We start from the raw sequence: 20000 nt of genomic DNA on the forward strand, positions 1-20000 counted from the left end.
TGGCATTGTCTTCCTGCCAATCAGGTCCTTGCAAGGGGAGAGCCCTCCCCACCTATCAGCTTTGGAAACATTCTCCTTTAATGCTATTGGAGGGAAGGGGGAATGTGCATTTTGGATTTTTTCCAGAGCTACCAGGCACTGATCTGCTGTGAAGAAAATTGCCTCTGGGGTGTGTGCAAGTGGTCTGTTCAACCAATCGAACTTGATAAAAGCCCTGGAAGACTTCAGCCACAGGCTGCAATTCTAAAGACACCTCCCTGGAAGAAAGCAGTATTGAATAACATTGGATATACATCTGAGTGGACCTGTTTAAGAAGATTGCTTCCCCCCATCCAGCATTCAACCAAAACATTATTTAAAAACAGTCTCCACATCAAATTTAAATCAAGCCCACTTCAAGCCATTCACCTACTCTGCCCTTTCTTTTTTTTAGAACACTTTTTATTTTATTAATAAGATTAAAAGCCCTATAAAAAGGGCAGAGAAGAGAGAAAGTAACGGAAAAGGAATAGAGAGAGAGAGAAAAGAAAACAAGAAGAACAAAAAATTTAAAAACAAAGAAAAATAATATGTATTTCATTTTCTATTTTTCTCTACACCTATCATAATCTTATACCTGTAGTTTTGATACCTCCAAAACTTACCTTTTCAATACTGCCCCCTTCTATTTATTTTTCCCAAATTTATCTTCTTAGAAATCAAATCCAAATTCATCAATTCATTTTTTCTCATCTCCCCCAGAAAGTCAATAAGGGGTTTCCAATTAACCGTAAAAGTAGACAATGTTTTATCTCTGATCAGAGCTGTAAATTTAACCATCTCTGCTAAGTCCATCATTTTCACAATCCAGTCATCCATTGAAGGCAATACTGTACTTTTTTCATTTTTGCGCATATAAAAATCTGGCTGCTGTTGTCATATATAGAAACAGGATAACATGGCTGAATCCACACTTACCGGCACAGCGCTAAGCAGGCAGAGTGAGAGCATCTTTCTGGAGCGTTTTCTGACATCATCGCACCATGAGAGCGGCATCATGGCACGATGACGTCATAAAACACGCCAGAAAGACGCTCTCACTCCGCCTGCTTAGCGCTGTACCGGTAAGTGTGGATTCATCCCATGTTTATTTTCCAACTGTTTGTCCATTAGTCCCACTCCCAACAAAAAGGCTTCTATTTTAAGTTGTCCTACTCTGTCCTTTCGAAAACAATCTTGCCTGTTCACAGCAAAAGGAAACCTTGTGGGGAAAACGTAAGCCTGTTTGGGAGAGGGATTCAGACAACCATCTGCCTGCCTGCACTTGAGTGATGGAGACTGGTGGCAATTAATGTGAGAACACCCCATTTTGCAGTGGAATGCTGTGCATCAAAAGGAAGGATTTGCCCCTCATCTGGGAATGAAACTGCAAAGCACAAGGAACATGGCAGCAACAGAAGGATGCAAAGGTATTAATTTATTGGCACTATCATCACTTAGAAAAAGAAAAAAGTGAACAAGAAGCAGGATTGTTTTAATGCCACTGCCACCTCCCTGCTACCGCTTTGCCAGCTAGTTTCCAGCCATAGTGTGCGCCCGCTGACACTCGCCTTTTTCAGGGTCTGTTGTTGTGTGTGTAGTGTAACTAAGGAGAAACTTGGTGGATTGATGATTCAGAGGGAGGGAGACTTATGGTTGATGCATTTTTTTGGTAAGAGCAAAAATAACTGCCCTAGAGCCTCGTTTCCCCAACTGCCCCCCTTAAAAAGAACAATTTGTGTGTACAACGCTGACACTCTCCTTCCCCAAACAGTCTTTGGAGTCCATAAACATGGAACCCTGTTATTGTGGGTGCTCTCAAACTTGGTCAGTTGATGGTTTAGAGGGAGGATTGTGTTCTGTGAAATTCTGGTGCTGTTAAGTGCAAAAACAGCTGCTCCAAAGAGCCTGGAAGCCCTCATTGCAAATAATGGAGCCAAAACTCATGATAATGAAAAAAAAAACAGATTAAATCCAAAATGGCAATGCACCACCTGGAAAAAACCAATAATGGTACTTAGTTCATTCGGAAACCCCGGGTTAACAACTGAAATGGAATTTTTTTTAGTGTATACCTCTATGGGACATCTATTTTGGTCGTATCATAACTCATATCAAAGGTGGCAGGCACCAAATCCAAGGCACAATCAAAATCCTTTAACCTCAAATTTTATATTATAAAGAAAGCATCTTCCAAAGGTGGTGAAGAGAAAATTCAAAAGACAGTGTCTCCTAATGGCCAGAAACCACAGATGATCTGTACATAATCTCTGGTGCCCAACGAGCAGAACTTCATAAACCATTTTATTTCTCATTCCCCACCCATAAACTTGCCTCTTCACTATGTGCTGCCTTCTTTATTGCAGGGGATGACAGTCCCTGACAATAAGGTGCGCCATATACAGAATCAACTGGATGGTTACGTACTAAGATTCGAAATAGACATAACATCTATCACATGACCACTGTGGGGCCTGGCAGCCACACTGCCTCTGTAAACTCCCTGTGGCAACTCCATTCTAAAGCATTGAAGGGGCTCAATTCATATCAGAAGTGCAACAAAGGAAGAGATGGGGCTTCAGCTTTCCCCCCATGCGGTTTTCTCCACATAAAATGGTTATTTGCCCCACAGGGGGTGGGGGGGGGATACATGAGCATGCACAGTCCCTTTGGCAGTCACATGACAAGCCTCAGGTCTAGTTTGGGTCCAAGACTTCATAGTTTAATCTTACATTGGGATTGGTAACTCTTAGATTTTTGCTTGGCATGCAGGGCCAGTTATCCAACCAAGAGGACTGAGATGAGCCCCTGTGATGCTGGCAGTGTGGCTAGGGCTGATCTTGCCACCAATACCATCCTTGTCTATCCCCTTTTCATTTGTTTTTGGCACAAGCAGCATTTTTACAGGTAGAGGCTGCAGGTTTTTTAGAACCCAGGCAGAAAGATTTCCTACCCTGCCTATAAGCAAACACATCTTGATTTGTGACAGAGTGAATGCCCTGGGAAAGCGTTCATCAGATGATTACTACAGGCATAGAAGAAGGATAGTTGGGTTTATAACATACAGCAGTGCTTTTCCTGAAAGGCTGCACCTCCTTGTCATGAGAAAAAAAGTCAGCTACTATAATTAATAAGTACATACCTGGGCAAAAAAGTCTTTAAGGCTACGGGTGCTATGGTGAAATCGTTTGATGAGAAGCGCTTTAATTTGCTGAAGAATAAGTTGGCAACCTTTATTCTGCCTGGATCCTTTGCCTTCACTCCTATCTCGTTTTGGAGTCACAGGGGTTCGAGAAGCACCGTTGGTTGGTAGAGAAGCTTGGTGGGCTTCCACTTCTTGCCTAGCATTTGCTTTTTCAACTGTAGAATCATTCTCATGTGTGGTTCCTAGGTTTGGGAATCAGAAAGACTATGCCAATTAGTTCCTGAAAGGCCAAATGCTACTTCCAATAATGCTATTCCTCATGGCACTGTGTGTGTCTTTAGCGTTTAGACTTCTAGCATTTGCATCTTTCCCCCCTAAACTATGTATTATAACAATGCAGCATATCAAGGAATGTCTACAGGTCTAACAGAAAGGAAATGCTGATCAGCCACTGAGCTCTCTCTCCTCAAATATCTTGATTCGGAGATTTCATTAAAGCCTAAGGCCGTAGCTAAAACAGCTGCCTGGCTTCTTTGTGCTTATATTTAAATAGGAGTGGAGGGTGTGTAGCTCAGTAGTAGAGCATCTGCTTGGCATGCAGAAGGTCCTAGGTTAATCCCCAGCATCTCCACTTCAAAAAATCAAGTATTAGGAGATGTGAAAGACTTCTACATAACATACTGGAGAGCTGTAGCCAGTCTGAGGAGATAATACGATCTTGATGGACCAATGGTCCGATTCATTCTAAGGCAGCTTCATGTGACTTTCCCCCCTTTATTATTATTTACTTCATTTATACCTTACCTTTCTCCCCAATGGGGACCCAAAGCAGTGTACGTTCTTTTCTTCTCCGTTTTTCCTCACAACAACCCTCCATGTGATTGCCAGGTCCTCTACATGGTATGAATATATGGAGAATGTGTCTGTCCATATGCACCTCCCTGTGATTGAGACACTGCTTTCTGAATGTTGCCAATCACAGAGAGGGAGCATATGGACAGAGACTTCCTCTTGTGATCATGCAGAGGGAGGCACAAGGCCAGCATGCTTGTGCCTGCTCTCTCTCTCTCTCTCTCTCTCTCTCTCTCTCTCTCTCTCTCTCTCTGTATATTCAGTCAACAAGTGGAGGGCTCATGAGTTTATTTTTGTTTAATCTTCTCATTGTTGCATTCTGCTTTATATAACAGCAAAGCTGAGCTGGTCTAACTCCCAAAACAAAAATCCTAAAGTACACTTCCCTTGCTTGTGATTTAGAAGCATTGCCTGGCCATAGTCTGTGCAAAACTTGATACTGGGGCTGCCTCAGGTGATTCAGCCACCCTCAGTGGGCTACCTCCTGTGCTATCATCCCCAGCAAGGTAAAGGGAAGCAACACAAGCATGGATGGGGGTGGGGTGCAAGGAACAAAGGCTTTGCATGTTGAAAAGTCTTCATCTTTATCCTGCTCTCACCTGTTCTTTGTCCCCTCCCCGACCACCATCAGACTTAGCTAACTTTGGAAACCTCCAGTCAACCCCTAACAATCAAGATATGGGTGGAACTTTCCAAAGCTAGCCAAGTCTGGGTTCTCCTCCAGTTACAGCCAGAAGAGATGGCAGTTGAGAACCCTGTGCCCCCACATCATGGCACCTCAAGTGGCCATTTGTGCTACTTGGGCGTTGGGCTGGCCTTGTTTGTAATGGATTACTCTGGGCAGTAGATGGTTTTCTGATAGAAAGCTCTTACTCCTTTCAACCTGTCAAGACCTTTAAATCATTATCAGTGCTACAGCAGTTCTGTGGTGATGATAACAGGTTGAGAAGCCTGCAATTAAAACCTCAGCTGTGATATGAGGTCACTAGTGATTTGGCAAAGCACACCTATAATCTCAGCGTCAGCCATAATCTTATAATCCCCACCTGTTGATAATGCTGGCCTTCTAGTGTTGCTATTATTATTATTATATTACAGTACTGTAATGTTGTCATAAAGATAGTTACATTAATGCATATAAAATGCTTGGCACAATGAAATAATAACCATGGTTATTATAAATTTCTAATACCTGGTAATATTTCTGAATCATTGCAGACACATCTACATAAAACACTGTCATAGATGCCTCTGGGAATCAACTCCACACTGCTTACAGACTAAGAAGAGAGTGGCCATCTAGGACAGCATCTTTTTTTCACACAGTGGTCAAGCAGTTGCCCTGGTGGGCCAATGAACAGGGCATAGAGGCATGGTGTTGCCTCTTAAACCTGATATTCAGAGGCATGCTATCTCTATAAATGGAGATTCTCGTTAGTCACTATGGCTAGTAGTCATTGATGGACCTAGCCTCCGTGAATCTGTCTAATCCCCCTTTTTATTAGAAGGGCATGATCCATTCAAAGTGAACCATTGTTAAATCTTACTGAAATCTATCTCTAAAAGAAGCATGTTCAGCAGACACACACAATCCAATCCAAAATTAGTTACTCCAGTCTACGTTCGTTGATTCCAATGGGCTTAGACTGATGTAATTCCATATAGCAATGAACTGATAGTCATATGAATTATTATCAGCATAGCCATTATCTAAGGAAGACACATCACAATCAGACTAGAGGTTATGACAAATATGTTGCTTCTGTCAAAAGTGGGAGCTGCTTGTCTAGCCCCCTACCCCTTCCAGGTCCTGATGTTACACTATCCTTCGGTTCTTCACCCCATGTTCACCTCAGTCAGCAGCAGCAAATGACATGGAGCACAGACAGAGAAATATAGAACATCATTAGGTCCAGATACGGGAAAATTCTATTAGACATTATACAGGGGAAGGTGGAAACTAGAATGACTGGTCATTATTTTCAGAAGCAAATGTTTAGCATTATATTTGGTTTGGCCATCAAGCACTGGATCATGGAGTATTTACCTGCATTTTGTGTTTCAGCTGTAACCTTCAAGAAAACCTGCAAGAGAGATATATTAGAATATTGGGGGGGTGGCACTTATGAGACCCTCCATAGTTCAATTCCCCCTGCCCAGATATAATACTAACAAAGAGTATTGCCCATTTATTTATTATTTGCCGATTAACATAAATCAGATTTGTTAAAGGGAGGGGAGAGAATAAAAGGAGAACAAATAAAGGTGAAAAATGTACTTTTAGGTCTCTTACTTCGTCAACAATACATGTGCCCTGTGGGACCTATCTAGGTTTCGCAGGGCATGCAAGGCGGAACTGTTTCAACAGGACTTGAACCAGCCATGCTGTATCATGGAAACTTTGCCATCTGCTTGTGGCTCCCCGCCCCCCGCAAATTGGTTGCATTCTTGTGGGACACTTCAATTGTAGCAATATGTTTTTCAGTTTTAATATATATTGTTCTTTTTATATATATTGTTCTTTTAATATATATTGTTCTTTTGAACAAACTTTGGGCATTGTTTGAGGGAGAGGTGGTATAAAAGTCTAAAAAAATTAATAATAAATAAATAAATTACTCTTTAACCCATAAGTAGTACCTGATATAACTTACATCAAGATATCTAATTCTGAACATACCCAAAAATGCAGATCAATGAATCTACAAAATGAGGACAGGGAAGATTTTTCTACAACCCGGGACAACACCCAGGTTTGCAGAAAAAATGAGAAGACTATTTTAAAAGGCAGGTGAAAAGGATTTAAAATCTTTTAAAAGTAAAGAAAATCAAGAGCGAGTGGTTTTTCATTATGAGATTTCAGTCACCATTGTGGGGGTTGCCTACCAACCCCCCCCCCCCGATGCCTTCAAAGGGGTAGAGGGAAGACAACTGGGAAAATAAAGTGGCAGGCACTGAGCACTGGCCATTTACTTGGGATGAGAGGGCACCTGAGCAGCCACAGGTTCCATCACAGCCCAAACGCTGCCAGTCCTTAGCAATCTCAATATCTACAGGATAGAGAAGAGACTTCTAGTGCTGAGCAATGGTGGTGTTTGGTGGCAACAGTCATTGCAGCAAAGTAGAAACAAGTCAGCAGTGGTGGCTGGAACAATAATAACAGTATGCTTCTAGACAGTGGTTCACTCAGAGCAGTGAACAAAGTCAGTTTTCTTATTATCCCCACAATATAGCTGGGGAGCTGGGGCTGAGAGGAGTGGCTTACCCAAGACCACCTGCTGAGCTCGTGGCAGTAGTGAGATTTGAACCAACAGACAGCTGACTTGCAGCCCAACCAATTAACCATTGTGCTACAGCAGCTATGAGGCTGCCTTTCCTTCTGCAGTTGCTGACCCCGCCAAGGCAGCAAAAGGCAGCTGGGAAGAAGTGGAGCTGCTGCTGCTGCTGCTTTGTGTTTCTTCCCCACCCCTGCATGGAACAGAAGGTGAGTAAGCATGGCACTCCTCTCTCTGTCCTTCCTTTCCCACTTGCTGCCCCAGCCCCTTCAAAGGAAAGAAGGTGGGCAAATGGGAGCAAACATGGGGAGGCAGCAACAGCAGCTTCCCCCCCTCCACCGGTGAGTTCCTTATTGGTCTCTCCTTGTAAATACTTATTATAGATCAGCAAAATTTATTGCCCTTTCAGTTCTCTATAAATCCAGAGCATAATCCAAAAAGAACAGAGCTGCTGTAATTTTAGGAACTCAGATACAGCCTTGATTATCATTTCACCATCTGGGTATAAATATTCACCCGAAATTATGGAGGAAAGGACTGGGGGGTGGGAATGTCTCAAGGTTAGTGACCTCTTCAAGCGGCGTGTCTGAAATCCCAAAACTGCTGAGTCCAACATCAGCCAGGGTTTCTTCCAATTCTCTGAAAAGACTGGCGTAGGCTCGTTGCTTAAAGTCCTTACTGGGCAGCAGGTAAACAAGCTCTTGCCCAATGCTTTCAATTAGCTTTGCTTCTGGAACATGATGATGGATCAGTTCGTTCAGTTCATTCACATCACCTATGAAGCAACAAAGCATGGTCTGGGAGTGCATTCCAATGGTATTTACTAGGGCTGACATACATAAGGACAAGGGACGGAATGGCTTCTTTAATCCTAGAAACTCCGATGCAGCCTTCAGTGATCAAGTACAAGAAGCAATCTATCCTGTCTTTGTTGCAGAAAGATAAGGAAAGACATTTTTTGTTGTTGTTCTCAAAATAGAGAACATGGGCTTCAGTGCTGAGGAGGTACATACAACTGAAATAACTAAAGGGAAAAAGGAGAGAAAAGGTAGAAAGAAAGGCATAATTTTAGCCCTAACTCAAATGTCACTAAAAACACTCTATTTCTTGCTCTTTCTATTTATAAGAGTGTTCACACACAATGTTATCTTGTTCATGCTATAATTCAAATTACCCAAACCAGAGCATATGAAACAGACTATCAATGTGATCAGCCACCCAAAAAGTGAAGTAGAACCATCATATACCGATGGAGGATATCAACGGTCAGATCCTACATTGGATGTATTCTGAAAAGACTACATTCTTATAAAATCTTCACTACTGCCTGAATATCTGAAAAACTTGTTCACAAAGTGTTTGTTTGACCCAGGTGATGGTCTCTCCCAAGAAAGCCTGAGATGTCACACTATAAATAAACACAGGAAGAGCCCCTGGATAAGATCAATTTATCCAGCTTCATGTTTGAAAGTGGCCATTCAAAGAAGGGCTCAATTATGAGAGGAAAGCAACAGCCCTTGCCTGATGACTGGCCTCTGCATCTGGTATTCAGAGGCACGATGCCTCTTAATATGGAATTCAATTTAGCTAGCATGGTTAATACCATTGATAGACATATCCTCCATGAAACTAACATCCTAAGAAAAGTTACACCCTTCTAAGCCCACTGATATCAAAAGACTTAGAAGGGTGCAGCTCTGCTTAGGATGGCACTGGAAGTAACCTGACCACATTTCATAATGCTGTGCAAGCAATGGTGCAATCTCTATTCTCACCGTCCAATTCCTGTTCTAGAGTTTCGGCCTTACTTGAAGGTACACAACTGGAGCAGGAACAGGAACACTTGGATCCCAAGCTGCAGGAGGTCTATGAGCAGATAAGAAACAGGAAGGGAGTAGAGAGAGGTAATACTATCTCCTTTTAACATGCTCATAATGCTTTTTAAGTATAAGACCCTTATCAGAAGTGATTATTTCAACAGCCTTTAAAAAAATCAACAGCACTTCTCTTCAATCTGTGATTGGAAATATCATTAGCTTTTCCTTTTTGTCCGCTGTTTAGCGATTGCAGGTTGGTTTCTATAGAGTTTCTGAGAGTTGGCAGTGGGATTTTTTTGGTTGGGGTAGTTTTATGTGTGTATATTTTATCGAATTTTGTATTTTACAATTGCATATTCCATGTAATTATAAGCCATCTTATGTAAAATGGTAGAAGTACCTTATTTGCATACATGCTATTCAATTGGGAGGGCTGCGTGCAATTTTCAAGGAAAATCAATGGAATTTTGAACATGCAGATGCTGTCACCTGACAGTTGACCCTGCTTGTTCAAAATTCTGCCTGGTCCTTTTTCTTTTGAATAAAATCCAAGCCATTGAGGAGAACCACCTCACAACAATAGCTGATATTTGTAATTCTGTCTGGGGGTTCTGCACAGAGTTCCAAACACTTACTGGATCTTTCCCTCCACAGTCCTGGATATTTTTCATCTTGCGGACCAAGGTGAGATAGAAGCCTGATCCAAAGGAGTTCTTTAGGAAAACGGGAGATCCTGAGCAGTGCAGCTTCCCTTGGGAAATGATGGCAACCCGGTCTCCAAGGATATCTGCTTCATCCATGTGGTGGGTAGACAAGATGATGGTCCTACCTAAAAGGAAGATGCAGACTCCCTGATGTTACACGGGTCATAAGGATTAGTGCAACATTTCCTGAAATGTGGACTTCACAAAAAGTTTATTGGACATCTTTGCAATTGTCAGGCAAAAAATCCAGGCTATGTAAAACCTGACCTCTGGTCAGAAGAGACTGTTAGAAAGAGAAAGGCGGAACAGGTCTACAAGAGTCTCCTAAACACCTAAAAGGCTAGAGCTCTTTGAACAGACTGACACAATGGACTCAGCTCACTCCTGCTTCTTGCTGCTTGCTATTTCATCTGGCCACCACCAGCGTTTCAACCAACCCTGCACTGCCTTGGTTTGCTGTTCAGGCCTCTTACTAAAGTACAAAACCCCCCATGGAGTCTGCCAGTGCCAGGTCTAGCAGGGCTTCTTTGAATGAGCAGACTCAAAATTATTGAATTATAGAACTGAGAAAGCAATACATTCATAACTCAGGTGCAGGAACAGATACTTCACCTGCATGACAGTTTGATCAGTGCCCCTATGCGTCCAGCCATCTCATTATATAAAATGTCACTCCTGCCATTTAATGCAGATGTATAATTCATTCATTTATTATTACAAAGAAGGTGAGAGTTGGAAAGAGAGAGAAAGTGTCAGATCAGAAGATGATAAAGACAGAGACCCACACATGAAGATAGAGAGGAGGTGGGTAAAACCACAGATAGGTAAGAAGATGGCATCCACCTCTCTGGTTCACTAACTGGGTAGCTAGTTGATGGTGCTGGTGAGAAGAAAGACTGAGTATGTTGGAATTTACCAGCCAAAACAAGTTGGCTGTAGACCTCTCATCTATCATATTATTAGGCCTCACCTAACAACACTTCCAGAGGTTTAACATGCAAAGCTTAAGAGTCTATAAAATGGGACAAGCTATGTAAAGCAGAGAGGCTGAACAGGTTGCTCTGCCCTAGTTGAAAAATGCATTTGGCTGTGTCATCCCTGCTCACCATCCAGCACTGATCTGCTGAAGCCAACAGAGCTATGGGGAGGGGCACACCTCCATGTGTACACCAGCCCCTAAGCTGCCTTTTCATTTTAATGCTTAATATTTGTATTTCCTTTAATGTGCTCCCACATTTCTAAGCAAGACGAAGTCTAAGGAAGTCTAAAGCAGAAGAATGCCATATATGTAAATAAAGTTTTTAAAATCCTTCCTGAAGCCAGAATACCTGAACGATACTTCAGTAGCAGATCCCAAATTGATCGGCGGGAATAAGGATCAACTCCAGAGGTGGGCTCATCCAAAACAATCACTTTTGCTTCTCCAACAAAGGCAACAGCAACAGACAGCTTTCGCTGCATGCCCCCTAAAGAATACAGAAATAAAACAGAAGGTGTGTTAAGGGTAAGAGAGGGAAATTTGCTGGAAAGCAGTGAGAGCCAAAGTAGTAGATATTCTGTTCTCAATGAGCTGCTCAGACTGGGTGAACTTAGTATTTTCCATAGTCTTATGATTCTGTTAAAGTCTGCCTAACACTAACATACCACATAAAGAAACATAAGAACAATCCTCCTCTTGACTTACTGATGTGCAAATTCCTGTGAAGTGTAGGCTCTGCCATGACGTAAAGTGAGACAGATTGTTCAGGAGGCAGATTTTTCATGCCAGGAAATATCAGGATTAAAAAAAAACAAAACATGGCAGGGAGTCAGTCCTTATCTCAATTGCCAAAACATGCTAGGCCAAACCTAAACTAGAAGCAACAAATTCCATGGTTCCCTCGTAAAGAGTCCCTTTTACATAAGAAATATAAACATAGGTAAAGGCAGGGGGTTTTTCAGCGGGAACGTGGTGGAATGGAGTTCCAGCATCTCTTGAAAATGGTCACATGGCCAGTGGCCCCGCCCCCTGATCTCCAGACAGAGGGGAGTTCAGCTTTCTAAACAAGCTAAACTCCCCTCTGCCGGGAGATCAGGGGGCGAGACCACCGGCCATGTGACCATTTTCGCCGAGGGCAATTTAAACTTTAAAAAACTCCCCCCTTGTTCCAGCTGACCCAAAGTGATGTCATTGTGCGGTCCTGAGTTCCACCACCTGTTTTCCCAGAACAAAAGCCCTGGGTAAAGGAATATCTTTTATCCCTATAAAGGCAGAAAATGTTGAGCAGTTAGTGATTTTTCTATATGTCCGTTCAAACCGTCTCCCAGTTGTATTAGAACTTGCCCTATCATTCATTAATTATACCCTTTTTACAAAACAGAATAATGTGTTAGCTTATAGTACCTACAGCCAATTTAAGGATACCTCAGGCTTTGCCAACAGTGCAATACCTTAACCTATCAACCCAACTGGGACAAACGTGGACTCATTACTATAGCAAAAACTTATCAGTGAACAGTTTTTTAAAAAATGTATTATATTCTATGTTTTGCTAACAAGAAACTAAAGAGAACATCATGCACTGAATGCAATCCTGTGGAGGAGGTGAACCAGGTCATCACTTAGCAATACCAAAAGGGAGACGAATCAATCCAAGAAGGCCATATAAAGTTCTTATTGACAACCAATGTACAATTAAAGAATCCAGTCCATCACACAATTAATTGCAACACTTATAGTCACTTTATTTTCTATTATTTTTCACAGGTACAAAGTCTCCATAGTCACACTAACTTCCATATGCGGCAATGTACAATTAGAAAATCCAAACCATCAAACAGTAAACTGCAATGCTTAAAGTTATGTTTCTTTCTCTAATGTTTCTCACAGGCACAGAGTCTTTTTAGCCACAAAATCTTTCATGTGCGGCTAAGCTGTTTCAACCCGCCGTGCTGCCCCCAAGGGAGCTCCCAGCGGGAGATTGGCAATGGGTATGCTGGCTTCAATGGTTCCCCATTTCACTGTACCCTGCTTCCTAACCAGCCTTTATAGTATGCAGAATCGTATTCTGTTCCCCAACTCTAGCTTATTTTGCCATAAGCTAGAGTTGAGGAATGGAATACTATTTTGGATTTGGTTTGGATTTTCTAATTGTACATTGCCGCATATGGAAGTTAGTGTGGCTATGGAGACTTTGTACCTGTGAAAAATAATAGAAAATAACATGACTATAAGTGTTGCAATTTATTGTGTGATGGACAGGATTCTTTAATTGTACATTGGTTGTCAATAAGAACTTTATATGGTCTTCTTGGATTGATTTGTCCCCCTTTTGGTATTGCATTTTGAAGACCATTCCCTTGTTATACTGTTGTTTCCCATCACTTAGCAGCAGCAAAACAAAAGGGAGAGGGATCAATTTGCAACACACAAGCAGTGGGAGATGCTTAGCCCTACCCTCTTCCATTCCCCAAACAGCAGCAGACACACCTGGGAACCCTGGCCAAGGAAGTAACAGCCGTGGAGATAGTTGTAGGAGACAAGCAGAGGCTAGAGGATGCCCACCAATTCTCTTCTGCAACTGGCACCTTCCCCACTGCTCTGAAGCTTTTTTCGTTTGAGTCCGTCAGGACTCCTGGTTCCAGATTTCCCACCAGTTCAAAGGTAGGCAACCACCCACACAGATGCCCAACAGTAGTGCATCAGATCATTTTGCTCAGCTTGTTCTCTTCCCTAAGGTCCAAGGCAAGACCTTGAGGTATTGGTAACACTGAAGCTCAGCTTGCCTGCAATTGTCCAAGTACAACTGTTGTCTCTCGTCTACCCCTTTTGCTTGCCAATACAACGAACCACAGGTAGAGGGGCAGGGTGGAGTGGGGCTGGCACTTGGGTTGCTTATCCTTGGTCTAAAGGCAGCAGCAAATTCTTAACATATAGGAAAACTTGTGGGTGAGCCCTTGGATACCTGACAAGTTTTGCGACTCTTCGTTCCTTTTATGCGGGAGGCCTGTATCTTCCAGCATCATCTCCATTTCTATTTCAGCCTCCTCTCTGGACCTTCCTTTCAGCTGAGCGTAAAATAGGATGTGTTCTGCAACAGTAAGGCTGTTGAAAAGTTCCAGAAAGAAAATGAATTGTTTTAGAACACCACAAGAGACAATACTACTGTAACACAGAAACAATAAACTATATATTTTACATTTTCAGAAAGGGAGGTAAGAAGGATTGCTATCCAAACAGAAGCAGAAGTGGGATGAATGTTTGGTGTTGTTTCAAAAGCACTCAAAACCTGTTGGACTAGAGGTGGCAGTGGAACAAAAGAACTATGTGTACACCTTGGGAAGCAAAGCCTCACAACTCTTCATAAAACTTTTGTCTGTCTCCAACCAAAGACACTGTAAAATGGAAGAATCACAAAGGAGTACAAGTTAAAAGTGCTGAGACTGAAGAGTCTTCTTGCAGGCTCAAAAGACATTGGCTATTTCTGGTATACAGTCAGTTACTTCTCCATCTTTCAGAATGGTGGAACATTGACTTCCACACAGCAGACCCTGAGGTCCCAAATTTATGACAGCTTTGAGTACCAGTGTTGAAAGTCTGTCCAAACCACAGCACAGCTGTTCTGGATAAGAACATATCAATTGTGATAACTTTGGTCCTGACTAAAACAAAGAGAAAATAGCATACTACAATACGAACAGAAATATACCAAGAGAACTAATACAAAGAGAAAATAGCTCACCTACTCTTAACAAATATTTCAAGAGGAGTGGGAACTGTTTAATTAGCTACTAGACCAGAGACTTCTCATGAGGAATGGGGACAACTTCTTCAGTTAGGGAATTCATTACTTCTTTTCTGATGAGACTTACTGTTTAAACAAGATGTTGTACTGAGGGCACATGCCTAAGCTCTGCCGGATGGAGTCCATGTGTGTCTGGATGTCCCTACCACCTACTAGTACTGTTCCAGATGTGGGTGGGAACAGACCAGTGAGGATTGACCTAGACAAACAGCATGAAAAAAATGTCATTTAATCAGCTATTACAAAGCTGTTATTTTAAACAAAGAAATGAAAAAGCAGTATGACTTAAATTTCAAGTAAAGTGTTTAGAGTGCCACTAGGTGGTGCTTGAGGCCTACATATGCTTTTGGAGAAATACACATTGGATATCAATCTATGGATTGGCTATCCAGACTGGAGCAAGTTTCAGAGATCTCAAACAGTGTTATAAAAAAGTTATAAAACTTTACATTTGCAGATTTTCAAATAAAAAAAGTCTACACATTATTAATTTTACTGTTGTACTGTGAAAGGAATTTCAAAAGAAGAAGGGTATAAGGTGAAGATTTCTTTGGGCTCTCATCAAAATAAAGTTTATCTAGCAGAATTTTAAAATTATTTTTCTTTTCACAAACAGTTTTACATGAGGCTTAATGAGGATGGAAAATAGAACATGCAATTTCTGGTTAAAAAATTGATAATACTGTTTTCAAACGAGCTTTATCTGTCATCTGACCTGCCTTCTGAACTCTAAGAAAACTGTCCAAGGGATAACCCAACTAGGAAACAAACTTTTAAAATGACATTCTTAAAGGCCATCTTGAACAAGAGTATTGTACATAGCCAGTAGAAAATCAGGAGAGAGGGTTACAGCTCAGAGTCTCACTACAAGTGACATTTTACACGTGAAGGACCCTTGATCATTTTCGCAAGTCTTTCTGGGAACTGAAGTCCCTCTCCCTTTTCCTCCTGTTCCTTCCCCTCTCTGTTAGAATCGCTGCCTGAAGAGACAGAGAAAGCCTACAGCAACAGCAGCTTTTGCAAATCGGCTTGCTCCGGGGCGGGGGGCAGAATGCTCTGGAGAAAGCTGACATGTCAGTGAAGCTGAGCAGGATGCCCAGGGAAGGGAGAAAGTTGCAGCTGCCCGCCCCCAAAGATCGTTGAGAGCAGGTTTGTGACTGGAGGAACGATTTGCAAAAGCTGCTGTTGCCGCAGGCTTTCTATGACTTTTCAGGCAGCGATTCTAACAGAAAGGGGAAGGACACTAGGACTTCACCGACATGTCAGCATTCTCCAGAGCATCCCACCCAGCAGGACGATTTGCAAAAGCTGCTGTTGCTGTAGGCTTTCTCTGTCTCTTCAGGCAGCGATTTTAACAGAGAGGGGAAGGAACAGAAGGAAAAGGGGTGGGGGAGAGGGACTTCAGTTCCCAGAAAGACTTGCAAAAATGATCAAGTGTCCTTCACGTGAAAAATGTCACTTGTAGCGAGGCTCTCAGACCTCACTGGTAGCTGATTCCAGAGTTCTGTGGTGGATTACATTGTCCAGTGTGCAGTGGTAAAAAAAAGAAAATTCTGTTCTAGGAATTATCAGGAAAGGAACAGAAAATAAAACTACCAGTATAATAATTCACTCATACAAGCCGCTGGTGTGGCCATATTTAGAATACTGTGTACAGTTCTGGTCACCACATCTCATAAAACAGACTGTGGAGAAAAGTGCCGAAAATAACAACCATAGGATTGGGGATCACAGGGTTGTAGCACCTGCCCTATAAGGCAAATTTCAAGCATCAGGGGGTTTCTAGTTTGGAAAAAATGTGACTGTGGAGCGGCCTGATAGAGTTCTAGAACATTATGCATGGTACAGAGAAACTTTTCTCTTTCCCTTATAATACTGCAACTTGAAGACAAGTAATTATCACTGCTTAGGATCACTCTAAGCTTTACTTCTTTTATGAGTTCACCACAGAGCCAACCCATGCTCTGCTCAATAAGACAGCAGCTCTAGAAATGGCTTCTACAAAAAAAAGGAAAGCCCAAATGGGCTGAGAAATCTGCTGCTAGGGGAGGGAGAGTTTCTGCCTTTCTCCCAAGCTTTTCCCCCCCTGTACAAAAACATTGCAGGGGAGGAGAGTTTTCCCATTTCTGCTGCTCCACATGGGGGTTTTGTGTGCATGTGCAGCAGCAGAAATGGGAAACAACCCTCCCTTGCACTGTTTTTGCACAGGGGTGGGAAGCTTGGGAGAAAGGCAGGAGCTTTCCCTTCCCTGGCAGCAGCTTTCCAAACCCACTTGGGTTCTCCTTTTTTATAGAAGCCATCTTCAGAGCTGCTGTATGACTGCATGGGGCATGGGTTGGCTCTGCGGCAAACTTGTAAAAGAAGTAACATTTTAGAGTGATCTTTAAATGAATTTAAAATGGGGCTGAACAGATTCATCAAAGCCTATGGATAGCCTATGGTTGGCTATCCAAATAGAAACTCCAGGTTCAGAGGCAGAATCTTCCATTGTCAGATGCTTGTCAGCAGGTGCCATCTTCTGGCTCTGCCTATAGTCTTCCTGGTGGTGTCTGACTGACTAGTGTCAGAAACACAATGATGGACTAGATGGTCTTATCCAGTCTGGCTCCTCTTATGTTTTTATTACACTATGTGCACGGGGAATGGGAAGTGCACATGCTTAATTTTCCGTTATGCAAACTGGAATATACAAACAATGGTTAGATTTAGAAAAAGTGTACATACTCAAAAGTTTGATGAAAGATACTCTCTCTGAGGGACAAAGTAATAACTACTCAAGGCTAACCTAACCCTGTCTGTCCCTAATCATGTTTAATGTGGGGAAGAGGACATTTGCAGGGGAGAATTGGCTGACAGAAGGTGGAAACTTAACCCATGCCTTGCCTGTTGACTATCCCCTGTAAATGGCTCTGCTTGGTCATTTTAAAAGTTTTTCTTTCCAAGTTGGCCTCTAAAACTTGAAGTTAACTAAACTAGGTGAAAAACAGCTGGGAAGGGCATGCCATTTGCAGAAAAATATTGGTAAGGAAAAGGAATTAGGCATCTTTCCCTCCCACTGATTTCCCCCTGTAAACCCTGATGCTCCATGTTGTCTCAACAAATGTGGGCTTACACCACATGTTTACAGAAATAACATCTGGTTTGCCCTGAGAAACACAGCCCAAGAGAAGGCAATGGATGACCCTTGTTTCAGAATCTTCCAAGTTCAAGGAAAGCTTTAAAAAAATCCAGATACAGATCTGCAATTTTTGAAATTTTGACCTGGCAACAGAATATAAGTGACTCAGGAAGAAACCTAGGGGCAATGGGAACTGAAAGCCAAGGAAATGTTTGTCCAACCCCCTGAGAAACAATGCACCTGCAATCCTCACAGGCCCAAAGGGCATATCAGCTTTGCTGACCATTGTTTTTTCAGCTCTTTCATGCAAAAGGCTCCCCATCTCTCTCAGCCTATCTAAGAAGACTTGACCCCAGGAAAGTGCTTCTCTTCCAGAGACATCTGTTTTTGTTTCTTCTTTGACTTCCACTTTTATAAGATAGGAATTTCCTTCTTTCTAAGGTCTTGCCTGTTTTGGAACAAATTTTGTAAATGTTCTCTGAAGCCAGTGTGATCACAGATGCGGTGATGTAACTTTTTTATTTCACACAAGTTTAGATAAGATAGCAAGAGTAATTATCTGTGCCATTTAGATATGCTACTGTATCCAAAACCAGAATTGTTCCAGGGAACAAAATATATAACCATCTGCATTTTAAAACATGAACCTGACATTGAGACTTAGCTGCCAAACAAAACGAACTCCAAGCTCAACTGGTCATTCTATACAGAAATATGGACGAACAGACATGCATTCAATTTAAAGGGCTGCCATGACTTTGATGGTTCATATGTAATTTAAAGTGGATTGTAGCAAAAAAGAAAACAACTGCTAAATCAAACATGCACATGCATCTTTCACAGGGTAATGTAGTGGTTACACCATCAGACTAGGAAGAGATGGATTTGAACCTAAGGGTCACTCTACATGTTACTTCTTCTATGAGTTCTCCATGGAGCCTACCTGTGCTCCACACAGACACACAACTTGGGGAACTGGTTTCTATAAAAAAACGAGAGTTTAAGTAAGCTTGGCAAACTGCCACCGGGGGAGGGAGACCTCTTACCTTTCTCTCAAGCTCTTTTTCCTGTGCAAATCCCCTCTCATTCACAAAACTCAGCGTGACCCTGGGCCAGTTGCTCTATTTCTCCCTTAGCTTACCCACTAACAGTTGTTGTAAGGATACACTAGACGAGAGGAGACCTTTGTACACTGTATTGAACTCCTTGGAAAAATGGCAGGATAAAAATGTGATAATTCAATTTAAAAATAGATATCTGTTCTCAGTTATGTGTACCCATGTAGAATTAGTCTGGAAACAATGATGCTTCCAGGTTCTTGAGGGGTTTTTTTGCTGTGGTCCTTGGAGAACCTCAATTTGTTTGTGAAGTAAGGTAGTGAATTATTTTTTCCTTCAACAGCTGGAGCATGGTTTGATCCTCCATTCCTCACACAATACCCTCAACATTCCAGTTCAAAAAGTGTTCCTAGAAGTTATGGGGATATGTTAGGTGGGTTTTCTTCTCTAACTGTTCTATCAGTCTTGCTTTCTGCCTTTACTCCTTTATTTCCAGAAATTAACATACAAATAAACTTCTGAAAAAGACAGCCATGATTATTAAACCTTGTACTCAAGCAATAGTTGGATCAGTTAATTTGATCCCAAAACAACTCACATTGTAGTAGTTTTTCCAGCTCCATTTTGGCCAAGGAAAGCGGTGATCTGGCTCTCATAAAAAGTAATACTCATGCCATCCACTGCTGGCCTGGAGCAACCGGGGAAGATCTTTACTAGGTTCTGGATGCGCACACCTGGGACCAGACCAGAAGGTTCCGCTTCAAAGAAGGGGTTTGCTTGAAACACAAAGAAATTAAAAATGAGATAACTGTAGAAGAGAGCTCTGTGACCACACACACATTTGTGCAGTGCGATGGATGTGGTTTCTATTACAAAGCACCATGGCTGCTTCTGCAAGGCCACGATCCTCCAGTGTGATCCTCAGTGGCATTCATAATAGCAATGGAGCATCCATACCAGGCAATTCTCCATTCTTTCCTCCCTCTGCCCTTATAACCAGCCATCCCCCCTGCCACACATCTCAGGAGGGCTTTTGCTGGCTTTTTTTAAAAAAAATAAAAATCAATAGTAGCTATATTGTAATACTGTTATGATATTATAGTGATAGCAACTGCTTTAAAAAAAAAAAGCTGGCAAAAAGCCCACTGGCGGTGGGGAAGAGGAAATGGTGGGCATGAGGTTTAGGGAAGGAAAATGGCATTGATACGGGTGGGGAAATCTGAAAATCA

General features: G+C 42.1%; 1 protein-coding gene across 1 annotated transcript in view; it reads right to left on the minus strand.

The window, feature by feature from the left end:
* The window catches only part of ABCA4 (ATP binding cassette subfamily A member 4), a 165086-nt gene that overhangs the window by 34041 nt on the left and 111045 nt on the right, over positions 1 to 20000 (minus strand). Inside the window, exons 19-27 of the mRNA XM_054979825.1 lie at positions 19370 to 19547; positions 14663 to 14794; positions 13756 to 13895; positions 11140 to 11277; positions 9743 to 9936; positions 9066 to 9156; positions 7860 to 8065; positions 6063 to 6099; positions 3161 to 3405 (exon numbers count right to left, since the gene is read on the minus strand). Coding sequence (XP_054835800.1) covers positions 3161 to 3405; positions 6063 to 6099; positions 7860 to 8065; positions 9066 to 9156; positions 9743 to 9936; positions 11140 to 11277; positions 13756 to 13895; positions 14663 to 14794; positions 19370 to 19547 — 1361 coding nt within the window. The remainder of the gene's footprint in view (positions 1 to 3160; positions 3406 to 6062; positions 6100 to 7859; positions 8066 to 9065; positions 9157 to 9742; positions 9937 to 11139; positions 11278 to 13755; positions 13896 to 14662; positions 14795 to 19369; positions 19548 to 20000) is intronic.

This window comes from Eublepharis macularius, chromosome 5 (assembly GCF_028583425.1).
Source record: "Eublepharis macularius isolate TG4126 chromosome 5, MPM_Emac_v1.0, whole genome shotgun sequence".
NCBI lineage: Eukaryota > Metazoa > Chordata > Lepidosauria > Squamata > Eublepharidae > Eublepharis > Eublepharis macularius.